The sequence below is a fragment of the Anomaloglossus baeobatrachus genome, chromosome 5 (assembly GCF_048569485.1).
Source record: "Anomaloglossus baeobatrachus isolate aAnoBae1 chromosome 5, aAnoBae1.hap1, whole genome shotgun sequence".
Lineage (NCBI taxonomy): Eukaryota > Metazoa > Chordata > Amphibia > Anura > Aromobatidae > Anomaloglossus > Anomaloglossus baeobatrachus.
In genome coordinates, this window is record NC_134357.1 from 202,179,064 (window position 1) to 202,195,762 (window position 16,699).

The 16,699-nt window shown below is 46.2% G+C and overlaps 1 protein-coding gene across 2 annotated transcripts in view; it reads left to right on the top strand.

The window, feature by feature from the left end:
* The window catches only part of LOC142311054 (dual specificity protein phosphatase 13A-like), a 177,878-nt gene that overhangs the window by 121,117 nt on the left and 40,062 nt on the right, over nucleotides 1-16,699 (top strand). Inside the window, exon 3 of one of the 2 annotated variants that reach the window (XM_075349097.1) lies at nucleotides 7,203-7,543. The exons of the other annotated variant lie outside the window; for it this stretch is intronic. Within the exon in view, the coding sequence (XP_075205212.1) occupies nucleotides 7,203-7,543 (341 nt within the window). The remainder of the gene's footprint in view (nucleotides 1-7,202; nucleotides 7,544-16,699) is intronic. 2 annotated transcript variants of the gene reach the window in all.

Genomic DNA, 16,699 nt, shown 5'->3' on the forward strand with positions numbered 1-16,699 from the left:
ACTTTACAGAAGACTCCACTGACCATAAGAGCTTACACTGTACAGGAGAGAGAGGACCTCACTTAACTAGAAAAGCTTACACACTAAAGAAGATAGATAGAGAAGACCCTCCTGGCCATAATAGCTTACATAATAGCTTACACTTCACAGGACAGAGAAAGAGAGGACTCTCTTACCGTATGAGCTTACACTGTACAGAAGAGAGGGTGAAAGGACCCCGCTCACAATAAGAGCAAAAACTCTAGTGGAGATAAAGAGAGAGGAACTCACTAACTTTAAGAGTTTACACTCTACACGACAGAGAAAGAGGACCCTGCTGACAAAAAGAGTTTACATTCTAAGGCATCTTTCACACATCAGTAAAAAACACAGACATTCTTTACTGACGTGTAAAAAACGCCTATGTCCCTCTGTGTGCCGCTATCCATGATATGTGATCCGTACTCCATGTTTGCACATGGACATTAATCACTTGTCACGTTCCTGCTCTCCATGATGCTAAACTCCTCGTCTTTGCAGCATCCGCCCACCGCTCTCTGCAGCTACTTCTGGGTCGGCTCTGGCTGCATTCATGAATATGCATGAGCCGGCCAGGAAGCTGCAGAGAGCACAGATTGCACAGAGCATCGCTTGAAAGGTGAGTTGAAAATGTTTTTTATTTTATATGTACGTGTTTTTTTGGTACGTGTGGTCTGTGGGACATCGGTGATGCCAGAAAAAAAAGACTTGTCTCCGTGCGGCAATCACGTGTGGCGTACACACGGAGACACGGTCAGTGAAAAATCACTGATGTGTGTGCAGACCCATTGATTATAATGGGTCTGTGTATGTCAGTGATTCTGGTACGTATAAACAAAAGCACAAACGTACCAGAATCACTGACGTCTGAAACAGGCCTAAAGGAGAGAGAGAGGAACTTGCTTACTATAAGAGCTTACATTGTACAGAAGAGAGAGAGAGAGAACCCCACTTTCCATAAGAGGTTACACTCTACAGGAGAGAGAGACTTTCCCAGTGACACTGTAGATGAAAATCAACTGAAACTGTACAAACTGTGCTCCACTGGGAACCGCTGATCTCAGATGGCCCAGGTACTGACCACGATTATACAATGTATGATAATCTGTAAGATAACATAACAGCAGGACATTATAGCGAGGCCTGTACATCAACAGAAAATGACGTTACTTGCTCTCTGATACTTCAGAAGTGTAGGAAATAATGCCGGTCAAATTTTATTTTGCGAACTTTTCATTCAATGACAACATGTTCAAATTTGTGTAAGGCCCCCTTCACACGTCCGTGAAAAACACGCTCGTGTGTTACGGGCCGTTTTTCGGGTCCGTGTCCCGTTTTTGTGTCCGTTTTTATGGTCCGTGTGGCACCTGTGTGAATTGCGTATGCTAGCCGTGTTTGTGTGCAGAACGTCCGTGTGTGCGTGTGGAATTAACGTGTATGTGTACGTGTAATGTCCGTGTGTAATGTCCGTGTGTGTGATGCACAATGTTGTTTATAAACGTCGGCTGACAGCAGACAGAGTTGCGCGATGAGAATGAACTCGGGTGAACTTCACCCGACTTCATCCTCATACCGCGGCTCTGTCTGTGCCGAGTACTGATTAGCGGTCACCTGTGAAGGATTCACCGGTGACCGCTAATCCCCCGAGTAACTGAAGTTTCCCCCCCTCTCTCATACTCACCGTTCCTCGATCCCCGGCGCGGCCCTGCACGGCATTCACACTGCTGCGGCGGCTTTTACTATTTTGAAAAAGCCGGCCGCTCATTAAACAATCTCCTATTCCCTGCTTTCCCCGCCCACCGGCGCCTATGATTGGTTGCAGTGAGACACGCCCCCACACTGAGTGACAGGTGTCACACTGCACCCAATCACAGCAGCCGGTGGGCGTGTCTATACTGTGCAGTAAAATAAATAAATAAATAATTAAAAAAAAATGGCGTGCGGTCCCCCCCAATTTTAATGCCAGCCAGATAAAGCCATACGGCTGAAGGCTGGTATTCTCAGGATGGGGAGCTCCACGTTATGGGGAGCCCCCCACCCTAACAATATCAGTCAGCAGCCGCCCAGAATTGCCGCATACATTATATGCGACAGTTCTGGGGCTGTACCCGGCTCTTCCCGATTTGCCCTGGTGCTTTGGCAAATCGGGGTAATAAGGAGTTATTGGCAGCCCATAGCTGCCAATAAGTCCTAGATTAATCATGTCAGGCGTCTATGAGACACCCTCCATGATTAATCTGTAAATTACAGTAAATAAACACACACACACCAGAAAAAATCCTTTATTAGAAATAAAAAACACACACATATACCCTGGTTCACCACTTTAATCAGCCCCAAAAAGCCCTCCATGTCCGGCGTACTCCAGGATGGTCCAGCGTCGCATCCAGCGCTGCTGCATGGAGGTGACAGGAGCTGCAGAAGAGACAGCCGCTCCGGTCACCTCCACGCAGCTAATGAAGACAGCCGTACGATCGGCTGATCTGTCACTGAGGTTACCCGCTGTCACTGGATCCAGTGACAGCGGGTAACCTCAGTGACAGCTCAGCTGATCGCGCCGCTGTCTTCATTAGCTGCGTGGAGGTGACCGGAGCGGCGGTGTCTTCTGCAGCTCCTGTCACCTCCATGCAGCAGCGCTGGATGCGACGCTGGACCATCCTGGAGTACGCCGGACATGGAGGGCTTTTTGGGGCTGATTAAAGTGGTGAACCAGGGTATATGTGTGTGTTTTTATTTCTAATAAAGGATTTTTTCTGGTGTGTGTGTGTTTATTTACTGTAATTTACAGATTAATCATGGAGGGTGTCTCATAGATGCCTGACATGATTAATCTAGGACTTATTGGCAGCTATGGGCTGCCAATAACTCCTTATTACCCCGATTTGCCAAAGCACCAGGGCAAATCGGGAAGAGCCGGGTACAGCCCCAGAACTGTCGCATATAATGTATGCGGCAATTCTGGGCGGCTGCTGACTGATATTGTTAGGGTGGGGGGCTCCCCATAACGTGGAGCTCCCCATCCTGAGAATACCAGCCTTCAGCCGTATGGCTTTATCTGGCTGGCATTAAAATTGGGGGGGACCGCACGCCATTTTTTTTTAATTATTTATTTATTTATTTTACTGCACAGTATAGACACGCCCACCGGCTGCTGTGATTGGGTGCAGTGTGACACCTGTCACTCAGTGTGGGGGCGTGTCTCACTGCAACCAATCATAGGCGCCGGTGGGCGGGGAAAGCAGGGAATAGGAGATTGTTTAATGAGCGGCCGGCTTTTTCAAAATAGTAAAAGCCGCCGCAGCAGTGTGAATGCCGTGCAGGGCCGCGCCGGAGATCGGGGAACGGTAAGTATGAGAGAGGGGGGGAAACTGACCGACAGACTGTGAGAGAGGGACAGACAGACAGAGAGACCGACAGAGAGACAGAGAGACCGACCGACAGACTCAGGGAGATTGACCGACATACACAGAAATAGAAAGAATAGCCGACATCACTAGAAATAAAAACACCAAACGGACACGGACTATAGGTAGATGCATACGTGTTTACTAACGTGTGTGCACATACCCATAGACTTTCATTGTGTCCACGTGTGCGTGCTCCGTGCAGATAACGGACATGCATCCGTGCAAAACGCATACACATACGGATCACGGACACGCACACACGGACATAATGAAATAACGCACGTGTGACCACAATCATAGATTAACATTGGTGCACGTTTGGCCGTGTCTCCGGTATATACGGAAACGGACCAAACACGCACGTGTTTCACGGACGTGTGAAGGGGGCCTAAAACTGTGAATTTTGTGAAATTCAACTCAAACACAATCCTCCACAGGTCAATCTGATCATCTCTAATCATAATTCACTAAATTATGTTTTCAGTCCTAAAACACTACATTTAATTTACTACAATGTAACATTTGGCCACTGTTGTAAATTAATGCATTGGCAAACTGCAACAAAGTGAAGGAGGACAAACTGTGAAATGCCTGCTGTATATGATATACACCAATGAAGACTTTGTTGGTATATGCAACAGATGAGGACTTCTTTATATTTGTGAAGGAGGACTTTATTCTGATCTAACAGTAGATGGCAATGTTGTGTAAAGTTTCCTTACTCACTGTATTGTAAAAATTCTTTTGTTTTTTTTCCTGGTTTCAATTTCTCTTCCTGACGCAATGCTGTATGACGGTGCATATTATTACCTTATGATTTCCAAGAAGTAAAGAGCTTGTTATTCCATGTAATCTTCTCTGTGAACCTTTTTCTATACCTGGGAAGCTACAAGGTATTCAGCAGGTTATGGGCCCAGGAACACCAAAAAATTCCAGGCACCCCAAAGAATCCCAGTCACAAAAAATCCCAGACACCCAGGACAGCAGAAATCTCAGCAAGACCCTGGTGAATGCAGAAGAATTTTTTAGAACAATTCTCTCCAAACAAGTTAGACAAATTAAAGATAATGAATAGCACAGAGCTAAAACTCACAGTAGCTAAGCTGAATAATGAGAACTATCAGTTATGGAAGTTCAAAGTGGAGATGTTATTGTCTAAAGATGATTTATGGGAAGTAATCACTACAGATAGATCCAATGATAATAATCACATATGGGATAAGAAAAATAGACAAGCAAGAGCTACCATCAGCCTATTAGTGGAAGATTCTCCATTAATCCACATAAGGAATGAGGATACAGCACAGGGAATGTGGGAGGCATTAGGAAAGCTACATTAAAGACCCAGCTTAAATCACAAGTTATTTCAACTAAGAAAGCTTTACACTATGAGACTGAGTACAGACAGTGACATGCATGAGCATATATTCTCTATGATGGAAGTGATATCATAGCTGACATCAATTGGTGAAGATATTAAGGATAGTCACATAGTAGTAATATTATTGTGCAGTTTACCAAATTCATACACTGCTTTAATAAATGCACTAGAGACCAAACCTTAAACAGACATCACATTAGAGTTTGTGAAGACCAGACTCATAGATGAATATCAAAGAAGGAAAAGGCAAACAAATGATTCTACTGAAAAAGATGGTGGAAATGCTCTTAAAGCTACAGAATCAAAGAGACCCTATAATAAAGAGACAAGAGAATGTTTCAGATGTAAGAAAAAGGGACATTTAAAGAAAGACTGTACTATATGGAAAGCAGAACAACACAAATTACACCATAAAGAGAAAACACAGAAGATGAAAAACACAATCTCTGATTCATGTGTAAATAATTGGAATGGCACATTTAAAGTAACTGATAAGAAATCATCATCAGGTTGGTTTATTGACTCAAAAGCAACAAGTCATATGACAAGTAATAAAAGGTTTTTTTACTGAACTTGATTTAAATAAGAAGGAAGCCATTTAACTTGCAGATGGGAGCAAAATAACTGCGGAAGGTATTGGACAAGGAATGCTAAACTGTTCTAATAAGTATGGGCATGATTCAAAAATACTTGTACAGGATGTGTTATATGTTCAAGGATTGGAAGGAAGAATGTTATCTGTAAAATGTCTAACAGCTAAAGGACTAAAGGTGGCTTTACACACTGCAACATCGCAAACGACATCGCTGTAACGTCACCGGTTTTGTGACGTTATAGCGACCTCCCCAGCGACATTGCAGTGTGTGAAACACATCAGCGACCTGGCCCCTGCTGTGAAGTTGTGATCGCTACAAATCGTTCAGGACCATTCTTTGGTCCTTTGTTTCCCGCTGTGCAGCAAAGTTTTAGTGTGTAAAGGGGACTTTACAGCGACTTTGTTAGCGACTTCCCTTTCAAAAAGCTGCTTTACAACGTCCCCAATGACTAGCTAGGTCGTTCTGCAGGTCCGGATCGCTGTTGCGTCGTTGGCCAGGTTTGCCTGTTTGACAGCTCACCAGAGACTTTGTAGCGATCCCGGCCAGGTTGGGATCGCTGGTGGGATCGCTAGAAAGTTTCAGTGTGTAAAGGGGCCTTTACTGTAAAATGCAAAGATGGTGAATGTATAATCCTAGTGGGAAATAAGATAATAACCAATGTCAAGGCAGATAGATGAACAATTATATCATCTAACCACAAATTAAATAATCTGTATATTATACAGATACAACCAGCGCTAGAGTCCCTAAATATCTGTTGCTGCTGGATTGAGGGCTAAACTCCTCTATTGCCCGGTATATTAATAAGAAGATAACTGGTACTAGTACTAGGAATTCATCCGCTCAGATTTGTGCTTTTGGGAAAAATTTATTCAATATTTTTTTTTTATTTTTCTACCATATAGAATAACACTTATTAATAGGGTTTTAAATCCTATTAATAAGTGTTATTCTATATAGTAGAAAAAAAAAATTCTTGAATACATTTTTCCCAAAAGTACAAATCTGTTTGCGAGGATGAATTACTAATTATATCATCTAGACACATTAAAGGAGTAGATGAAGTTGTATACATATGATCACAAGAATTGTATTCACATGTTGGATAGACGTCTAGGACACAGACATCCTGAAAGTATAATGGAGCTACAAAAGAAAGAATTGACAAAGAATCTATTGATATCTGATTTCTCAATTACTGTAAGATGTGAATGTTGTATAAAATCTAAATCTACAAGAATATCTATACCTAAAGAAAGACAGACGAAAAGTACAAGACCACTTGATTTGGTGCATACTGACGTATGTAGACCCATTAAAGTGACTACATCCGGAGGCAATAGATATATAGTGACTTTTATAGATGACTACTCAAGATACACAGTCACATACTTGATCAAGAACAAAAGTGTAGTTTTCAATAAATTAGTAGACTACGTGACAAAGTCGAATAACAAGTTTCAGAGGAAGCCAATTGTCATTAGAAGTGATAATGGAGGTGAATTCACAGGATACGAAATAGAAAACTACTTAAGACAAAATGGTATAGAGCATCAAAAGACTGTTCCATACACACCTGAACAAAATGGAGTAGCAGAAAGAAAAAACAGAACTCTGACTGAAATGATAAGATGTATGCTAACAGATTCCAAACTACGAGAAATATTGGGGTGAAGCAGCAATGACAGCTACTTACCTACAAAACCGAAAAACACACTATATGAACTGTGGCAGATAAGAAACCAAGTGTGAATCATTTAAGAGTTTTTGGATGTAAAGTTTTTGTATTTATTCCAACAGATAAACGTTCCAAACTTCAAAACAGATCCATAGAAGGACTATTTGTTGTATATAGTGAAAATTGCAAAGGATATAAAATCCTACATCCCAAAACAGACAGCGTTATGGTGAATAACAGTGTGACATTCATTGAGGATCTAAATGAAGACACTATGATTTTACTGGAAACAAAAAATGAGAAAAACAGCAGTGATATAACTGAAAGATCATCTGATGAAAAAGAAGTTGAATTGATGAAAAACAGAATACTGAAAATAAAGAGATACAACTACAAACAGACAGAACCAAGACATTCAATAAGAGAAAACAAAGGAAAACCACCAATACGTCTTTCATACAAGGCAAGTACAAGCAAAATTTATGAACTTTCCTCTTGGGAAGACATATCTCGACTTCCTGAAGAAGAAGCTAATAAATGGATAAAGGCAACATAAATAAAATCCATGCATGACTCAAAGACATGGTCACTGACAGAATTACCAGAAGGAAGAAAACCTATAGGATGTTAATGGGTTTTTAAAGTAAAATACCAAACAGATGGCAAAGCTGAACGATACCGAGCAAGACTCGTAGCTAAAGGTTATTCTCAAAAATTTGGAGAAGACTATGATGAAACATTTGCTCCAGTTGTCAAACATACTACAATAAGAACTTTGTTTGCAATTGCAGCAATGAGACAAATGGAGTTGAATCATCTGGACGTAAAGAGAGTATTTTTGAATGGAGATTTAACAGACGATATTTACATGGAACAACCTCCAGGATTCAAAGATAAAAGTAATATGAACAGGGTTTGTAAACTACAGAAAAGTATATATTGTATAAAACAAGCTGCTAAAGCATGGAATGATAAAATCACAGAAGTGCTCACAAATGAAAAATTTCAAAGGAGCAAAGCTGATCCTTGCCTATGCACAAAAAGACTGATGGACAGATGGATCTATGTACTCATACAGTATGTTGATGATATTTTAGTTAGTTTTGAAAAAGAAAGGGATAAAGAGTAGAGATGAGCGAACCGGTCCCGGTTCGGCTCGAGGCGGTTCGCCGAACGGGGGGTCTGGCTCGAGTTCGGCTCGTCGAACGTTCGACGAACCGAACTCGAGCCCATAGGAAACAATGGCAGGCAATCACAAACACAGTAAAACACCTAGAAAACACCCTGAAAGGTGTCCAAAAGGTGACAAACAACTCACAACATAACACAAACACATGGGAAAGTGACAAGGACATATACTCATGTGAAAACAAAACAGCTGGACAAGGAAAAAGAGGGAGACACACAGATATATGAGTATATGCAAAGAAACATCGATTCCATTATTGTGCAACTTGAGCCCTGCTCATTTTAGGCTTCCAATCTGGATAAATTGCCTGAGCTCGCCACGTACGCCTTGAGGATCTTGTCGTGTCCTGCAGCCAGCGTTCTCTCGGAACCTGTCTTCAGTGCTGCTGGGGGTCTGCTGGCAGATAAGCACACGTGTCTGTCCACTGACAATGTGGACCTGGCTCTCAGAGGACTTTTCTTCCCCTGGGTCAGCCAGGGGAGGCGAAAGGCACGCGTATTTTTGAGAGTGCTTCATGCAAAGCATCTTTTTCTTTGTCAAAAGGGGGGCTCAACCGATGCCAGTCAAGTGGGGTGTGTGTGGCCCAGTTAGTGGCAACGAGGGAGACTGTGGTTGGAGTCCCCTCGCTGTGTCTCTAAAAGAACCAAGATGAACAAGTCATGGCTCTCAGAGGACTTTTCTTCCCCTGGGTCAGCCAGGGGACGGGAAAGGCACGCGTATTTTTGAGAGTGCTTCATGCAAAGCATCTTTTTCTTTTTCAAAAGGGGGCTCAACCGATGCCAGTCAAGTGGGGTGTGTGTGGCCCAGTTAGTGGCAACGAGGGAGACTGTGGTTGGAGTCCCCTCGCTGTGTCTCTAAAAGAACCAAGATGAACAAGTCATGGCTCTCAGAGGACTTTTCTTCCCCTGGGTCAGCCAGGGGACGGGAAAGGCACGCGTATTTTTGAGAGTGCTTCATGCAAAGCATCTTTTTCTTTTTCAAAAGGGGGCTCAACCGATGCCAGTCAAGTGGGGTGTGTGTGGCCCAGTTAGTGGCAACGAGGGAGACTGTGGTTGGAGTCCCCTCGCTGTGTCTCTAAAAGAACCAAGATGAACAAGTCATGGCTCTCAGAGGACTTTTCTTCCCCTGGGTCAGCCAGGGGACGGGAAAGGCACGCGTATTTTTGAGAGTGCTTCATGAAAAGCATCTTTTTCTTTGTCAAAAGGGGGGGTCAACCGATGCCAGTCAAGTGGGGTGTGTGTGGCCCAGTTAGTGGCAACGAGGGAGACTGTGGTTGGAGTCCCCTCGCTGTGTCTCTAAAAGAACCAAGATGAACAAGTCATGGCTCTCAGAGGACTTTTCTTCCCCTGGGTCAGCCAGGGGACGGGAAAGGCACGCGTATTTTTGAGAGTGCTTCATGCAAAGCATCTTTTTCTTTGTCAAAAGGGGGGGGTCAACCGATGCCAGTCAAGTGGGGTGTGTGTGGCCCAGTTAGTGGCAACGAGGGAGACTGTGGTTGGAGTCCCCTCGCTGTGTCTCTAAAAGAACCAAGATGAACAAGTCATGGCTCTCAGAGGACTTTTCTTCCCCTGGGTCAGCCAGGGGACGGGAAAGGCACGCGTATTTTTGAGAGTGCTTCATGCAAAGCATCTTTTTCTTTTTCAAAAGGGGGCTCAACCGATGCCAGTCAAGTGGGGTGTGTGTGGCCCAGTTAGTGGCAACGAGGGAGACTGTGGTTGGAGTCCCCTCGCTGTGTCTCTAAAAGAACCAAGATGAACAAGTCATGGCTCTCAGAGGACTTTTCTTCCCCTGGGTCAGCCAGGGGACGGGAAAGGCACGCGTATTTTTGAGAGTGCTTCATGCAAAGCATCTTTTTCTTTGTCAAAAGGGGGGGTCAACCGATGCCAGTCAAGTGGGGTGTGTGTGGCCCAGTTAGTGGCAACGAGGGAGACTGTGGTTGGAGTCCCCTCGCTGTGTCTCTAAAAGAACCAAGATGAACAAGTCATGGCTCTCAGAGGACTTTTCTTCCCCTGGGTCAGCCAGGGGACGGGAAAGGCACGCGTATTTTTGAGAGTGCTTCATGCAAAGCATCTTTTTCTTTGTCAAAAGGGGGGGTCAACCGATGCCAGTCAAGTGGGGTGTGTGTGGCCCAGTTAGTGGCAACGAGGGAGACTGTGGTTGGAGTCCCCTCGCTGTGTCTCTAAAAGAACCAAGATGAACAAGTCATGGCTCTCAGAGGACTTTTCTTCCCCTGGGTCAGCCAGGGGACGGGAAAGGCACGCGTATTTTTGAGAGTGCTTCATGCAAAGCATCTTTTTCTTTGTCAAAAGGGGGGGTCAACCGATGCCAGTCAAGTGGGGTGTGTGTGGCCCAGTTAGTGGCAACGAGGGAGACTGTGGTTGGAGTCCCCTCGCTGTGTCTCTAAAAGAACCAAGATGAACAAGTCATGGCTCTCAGAGGACTTTTCTTCCCCTGGGTCAGCCAGGGGACGGGAAAGGCACGCGTATTTTTGAGAGTGCTTCATGCAAAGCATCTTTTTCTTTGTCAAAAGGGGGGGTCAACCGATGCCAGTCAAGTGGGGTGTGTGTGGCCCAGTTAGTGGCAACGAGGGAGACTGTGGTTGGAGTCCCCTCGCTGTGTCTCTAAAAGAACCAAGATGAACAAGTCATGGCTCTCAGAGGACTTTTCTTCCCCTGGGTCAGCCAGGGGACGGGAAAGGCACGCGTATTTTTGAGAGTGCTTCATGCAAAGCATCTTTTTCTTTGTCAAAAGGGGGGGTCAACCGATGCCAGTCAAGTGGGGTGTGTGTGGCCCAGTTAGTGTCAACGAGGGAGACTGTGGTTGGAGTCCCCTCGCTGTGTCTCTAAAAGAACCAAGATGAACAAGTCATGGCTCTCAGAGGACTTTTCTTCCCCTGGGTCAGCCAGGGGACGGGAAAGGCACGCGTATTTTTGAGAGTGCTTCATGCAAAGCATCTTTTTCTTTTTCAAAAGGGGGCTCAACCGATGCCAGTCAAGTGGGGTGTGTGTGGCCCAGTTAGTGGCAACGAGGGAGACTGTGGTTGGAGTCCCCTCGCTGTGTCTCTAAAAGAACCAAGATGAACAAGTCATGGCTCTCAGAGGACTTTTCTTCCCCTGGGTCAGCCAGGGGACGGGAAAGGCACGCGTATTTTTGAGAGTGCTTCATGCAAAGCATCTTTTTCTTTTTCAAAAGGGGGCTCAACCGATGCCAGTCAAGTGGGGTGTGTGTGGCCCAGTTAGTGGCAACGAGGGAGACTGTGGTTGGAGTCCCCTCGCTGTGTTTTACATGCTTTTAGAAGGGCATGAAATGGCTTGGAGGTTGACTTTCATCATATGCAAACTGTTGGCTACCAAAATGCTGCCTTTCCAACAACTGTGGTTATAGGCAATGAGGAACATACTGATGAAGATGAGACGCAGATACCCGATTGGGATGACAACTTAAATATTCGGTCAGGGCAAGAAGAAACTCGGTCTGAGGGGTAGGGGAGTGCAAACACAACAATTGATGATTAAGTTCTAGATCACACCTACTGTCAACCCACAGTCAGACACTCGAGGAGGTCAACAGAGGCGGTGGAGGAGGATGCAACCGACGTCGAAGTAACCTGGCGCCTTCCTGGACACAGTCGGAGCACTGGTAGCACGTCTACAACTGCATCCTCAGCCACCACTCTGCCTCTGAGCATTATTCGGGGTGGATCAACAGGTCGCATGGCCTCTAAGCCTTGCCTAGCCAGGTCCTTTTTTGACATAGAAAAAGATCGCCCAAATTATGTGATCTGTAAAATTTGTCATGGTTCTCTTAGTAGAGGTCAAAACCTCAGCAGTTTGACAACTTCTTCCATGAATCGTCACATGAATAAATATCATATGGCCCGATGGGAAGCTCACCGTGCTGCAATGCGGCCTAGCGGAGCGAACCATCCACCGCCTGCCCCTTCCAGTGCATCCGCGCGCTCGTCATCTTCTAGGACTGTGGGGACAGCTGTCACACCTGTTTTTCCACCCACAACTTCCACCACTGTAACCGCAACAGGCAGTTTGCTTGGTAGGTCGTCAGTTGGTTTGGAAGGGGAAACAAGTGAGTGTGTACAGCTCTCTCAGACATCGATAGCACCAACTTTGGATGAAGGCAACATCATGTCTCCGCCTGCACTTTCCTCACAAAGCTGCATTTTTCCAGGGACACCCGACTCAACACCGTCTACACACAGCAGCCAGATCTCTGTCCCTCAGATGTGGTCAAATAAAAGGCCACTTCCTGCGACCCATGACAAAGCGAAGAGGTTGACTCTATCCCTCTGTAAGCTGTTGACTACAGAAATGCTGCCTTTCCGCCTAGTGGACACACAGGATTTTAGAGACCTTATGTCTGTCGCTGTGCCCCAGTACCAGATGCCTAGTCGCCACTACTTCTCTAAGAAAGGTGTGCCCGCGCTACACCAGCATGTCGCACACAACATCACCGCTTCCTTGAGAAACTCTGTGTGTGAACGGGTGCATTTCACCACCGATACTTGGACCAGTAAGCATGGACAGGGACGTTACATGTCGCTGTCTGGCCACTGGGTAACTATGGTGATAGATGGTGAAGGGTCTGCTGCACAAGTCTTGCCGTCCCCACGACTTGTGTGTCAATCCTCTGTCTGTCCAAGTTCCGCCACTGCTTCTGCATCCTCCACCTCATCTGGGTCCTCCACCTCCGCCCCAAGCCTGCCTGGTCAGGCCACCAGCGTTCTCACTGCGCAGAAGGAATCACGCACCCCTCATTACTATGCTGGTAGCAGAGCGCAACGGCATCAGGCGGTCTTTAGCTTGACATGTCTTTGAAATAGGAGTCACACAGCGACTGAGTTGTGGGCAGCTCTGGAGACTGATTTTGATAAATGGTTGTCTCCACTCAACCTGCAGCCTGGTAAGGCCGTGTGCGACAATGCTGCAAACCTGGGTGCGGCCCTTCGCCTGGGCAAGGTGACACACGTGCCTTGTATGGCTCACGTGTTTAACCTTGTTGTCCAGCAATTTTTAACACACTATCCCGGCCTAGATGGCCTTCTGACCAGGGCACGGAAACTGTCTGCAGTGCTCACTTCCGCCGTTCAACCGCCGCACCTGAGCGACTTGCATCGCTCCAGAAGTCTTTCGGCCTGCCGGTTCATCGCCTGAAATGCGATGTGGCGACACGCTGGAATTCAACTCTCCACATGTTACAGCGACTGTGGCAGCACCGGCGAGCCCTGGTGCAATACGTCATGATGTATAGCCTGGGCCAACGAGATGCAGAAGTGGGGCAGATCACCCTGATGGAGTGATCTCAGATCAAGGACCTATGCACCCTTCTGCACAGTTTCGACATGGCGACGAATATGTTTAGCGCTGACAATGCCATTATCAGCATGACGATTACAGTCATTTACATGCTGGAGCACACGCTAAACACTATTCGTAGTCAGGGGGTGGGACAACAGGAAGGGGAGGAACTACAGGAGGATTCATATGCGCAAGACACAACAACATCACCAAGGTCCAGACGTTCATCATCACCAACGCGGCAGGCATGGGACCATGGGGGACAGGGATCAACAAGGGCGCATGGTAGCAGGTGAGATGTTGAGGAAGGTGCAGGAGGACATGAAGATATGGAGGACGAACTGTCCATGGACATGGAAGACTCAGCAGATGAGGGGGACCTTGGTCAAATTTCAGTTGAAAGAGGTTGGGGGGAGATGACAGAGGAAGAAAGAACGGTTAGCACCTCTATGCCACAAACACAGCGTGGACTTGGTGCGCATGGCTGCGCAAGACACATGAGTGCCTTCTTGTTGCACTACCTCCAACATGACCCTCGTATTGTCAAAATTAGAAGTGATGATGACTACTGGCTTGCCACACTATTAGATCCCCGGGACAAGTCCAAATTTTGTGACATAATTCCACCCATAGAAAGGGACGCACGTATGCAGGAGTATCAGCAGAAGCTGTTACTCGATCTTAGCTCGGCTTTTCCACCAAACAACCGTGCAGGTGAAGGGAGTGATTCTCCCAGTTGTAACTTGACAAACATGGGACGGCCTCGTCATCTTCAACAGTCTACCCGTACCAGTAGGACCGTATCTGGTGCTGGTAACAGCAATTTTATGGAATCTTTTCATAATTTTTTTAGACCCTCCTTTGCAAGGCCACCAGAGACAACAAGTCTGACACATAGTCAACGGATGGAGAGGATGATACAGGAGTATCTCCAAATGAACATCGATGCAATGACTTTGCAAATGGAGCCTTGCTCCTTTTGTGCTTCAAATCTAGAAAAATGTCAAGAGCTCTCCAGTTACACCTCGAAGATTTTGTCGTGTCCAGCTGCCAGCGTTGTCTCTGAACGTGTCTTCAGTGCTGCTGGGTGTGTGCTGACAGATAAGCGCACGCGTCTGTCCAGTGACAATGTGGACAGACTGACGTTCATCAAAATGAACAAGTCATGGATCCAGAAGGAATTTACTACCCCTGTGTCATCCTGGGGAGAGTAAATGCTTGTGGATTTGGAATGTGCTTGATGCAAATCAAAACATCCTGTTTGCAACTAGGGCACAAGTGCTGCCACTGATAAGGTGTCTGTGTGGGGCCCAATTTTTGGAAAAAAAGGGAGACTCCGCTTGGAGTAACCCTTGCTTGCTGTGTTTTTTAAAAATGATACAAGATGAACAGATCTGAAGGCAAGATGAAGCCAACATCATGTCTCCGCCTGCACTTTTCTCACAAACCTGCATTTTTCCAGGGACACCCTACTCAACACCGTCTACAGACAGCAGCCAGATCTCTGTCCCTCAGATGTGGTCAAATAAAAGGCCACTTACTGCGACCCATGACAAAGCTAAGTGGTTGACTCTATCCCTCTGTAAGCTGTTGGCTACCGAAATGCTGCCTTTACGCGTAGTGGACACACAGGATTTTACAGACCTTATGTCTGTCGCTGTGCCCCAGTACCAGATGCCCAATCACCACTGCTTCTCCAAGAAAAGCATGCCCGCGCTACACCGGCATGTCGCACACAACATCACCACTTCCTTGAGAAAATCTGTGTGCGACAGGGTGCATTTCAACACAGATACTTGGACCAGTAAGCATAGACAGGGTCATTACATGTCACTGACTGGGCACTGGCAAACTATGGTGAGAGATGGAGAAGGGTCTGCTGTACAAGTCTTGCCGTCCCCACGAGTTGTTTCAATCCTTGTTCTGTATGTAGAAGTTAATACACTGCTTCTGCCTCTTCAACCTCGTGTGGGTCCTCTACCTTTGCGCAAACCCTGTGTGGTCAGGCCACCCTTCCTTGCAACTGCGCACAAGGACTACCACACACCTCCTTACTATGCTGGCAGCAGAGCCCAATGCCATCAGGCGGTCAAAGTTTTACTTTGAAATGTATGGGAAATGTGAGTCACACCGCTATTACAGAGAATAGTAGTCAGGCAGGGTCAAAACATTAATTGAGGAACAGGAACAGAATGGGACGGCCAGGACTTAATCAGAAAACAAGCAGAGGTGAAATGCGTATCGGCCAACAAGGTACATAAACAGCAAGCAGGAAAAGTAGTCAGGTAACAAGCACACAAAATCATAAAACTGAACTGGGGGTAAAATTAACCAGAGGTTCATAGCTATGTCTGGCAGTGGTCTGCAGACAGGATGGGCATAAAAAAGGGTGTGGTGTCTTCCCATTGGTTGTAGCTGAATGATGGTATTTCATCTGTGAGATACCCACCAGCTACATTCAGCCAGAGATTCTGCATCTGTCAAGGTAATGCAGCCCAGTGGGTGAGCATAACCTGCGTCCACCTGCGCCGCTGGCATCGACTACTCTCCCATCATCAGCACTATTCATGAAAGGAACACGTTGTCACCTGGCGACCGGAGTACAAATTGACGGAGCGGACTCCGTTGGTGACTTAACAGCCGTGTGCGGCAATGATGCAAACCTGGCTGCGGGCCATCCTCAGGGCAATGTGACACACGTGCCTTTTATGGCTCACGTGTTGATCCGAATTCTCCAGCAATTTTTAAAACACCATCACGGCCTACATGGCCTTGTGCAGCGGGCACGCTCGCTATGTGCTCACTTCCATCGTGCGCACACAGCAGCTCAACAACTTTCATCACTCCGGAAGTCTTAGGGTCTGGCAGTTAAACGCCGGAAATGCGATGTTCCGACACGCAGGAATTGGAATCTGCACATGTTGCAGCGTGTGTGGCAGCACCGCAGAGCCCTGCTGAAATACGGTAAGACATATAGCCTGGGATAAGTTGATCCAGAGGTGGTGCAGATCACGCTGCTGGAGTGGTGTCAGATCAAGGACCTATGCACCCTGCTACACAGTTTTGAAATGTCGACGAAGATGTTTAGCACTGGCAATGTCATTCTCAGCGTGACAAT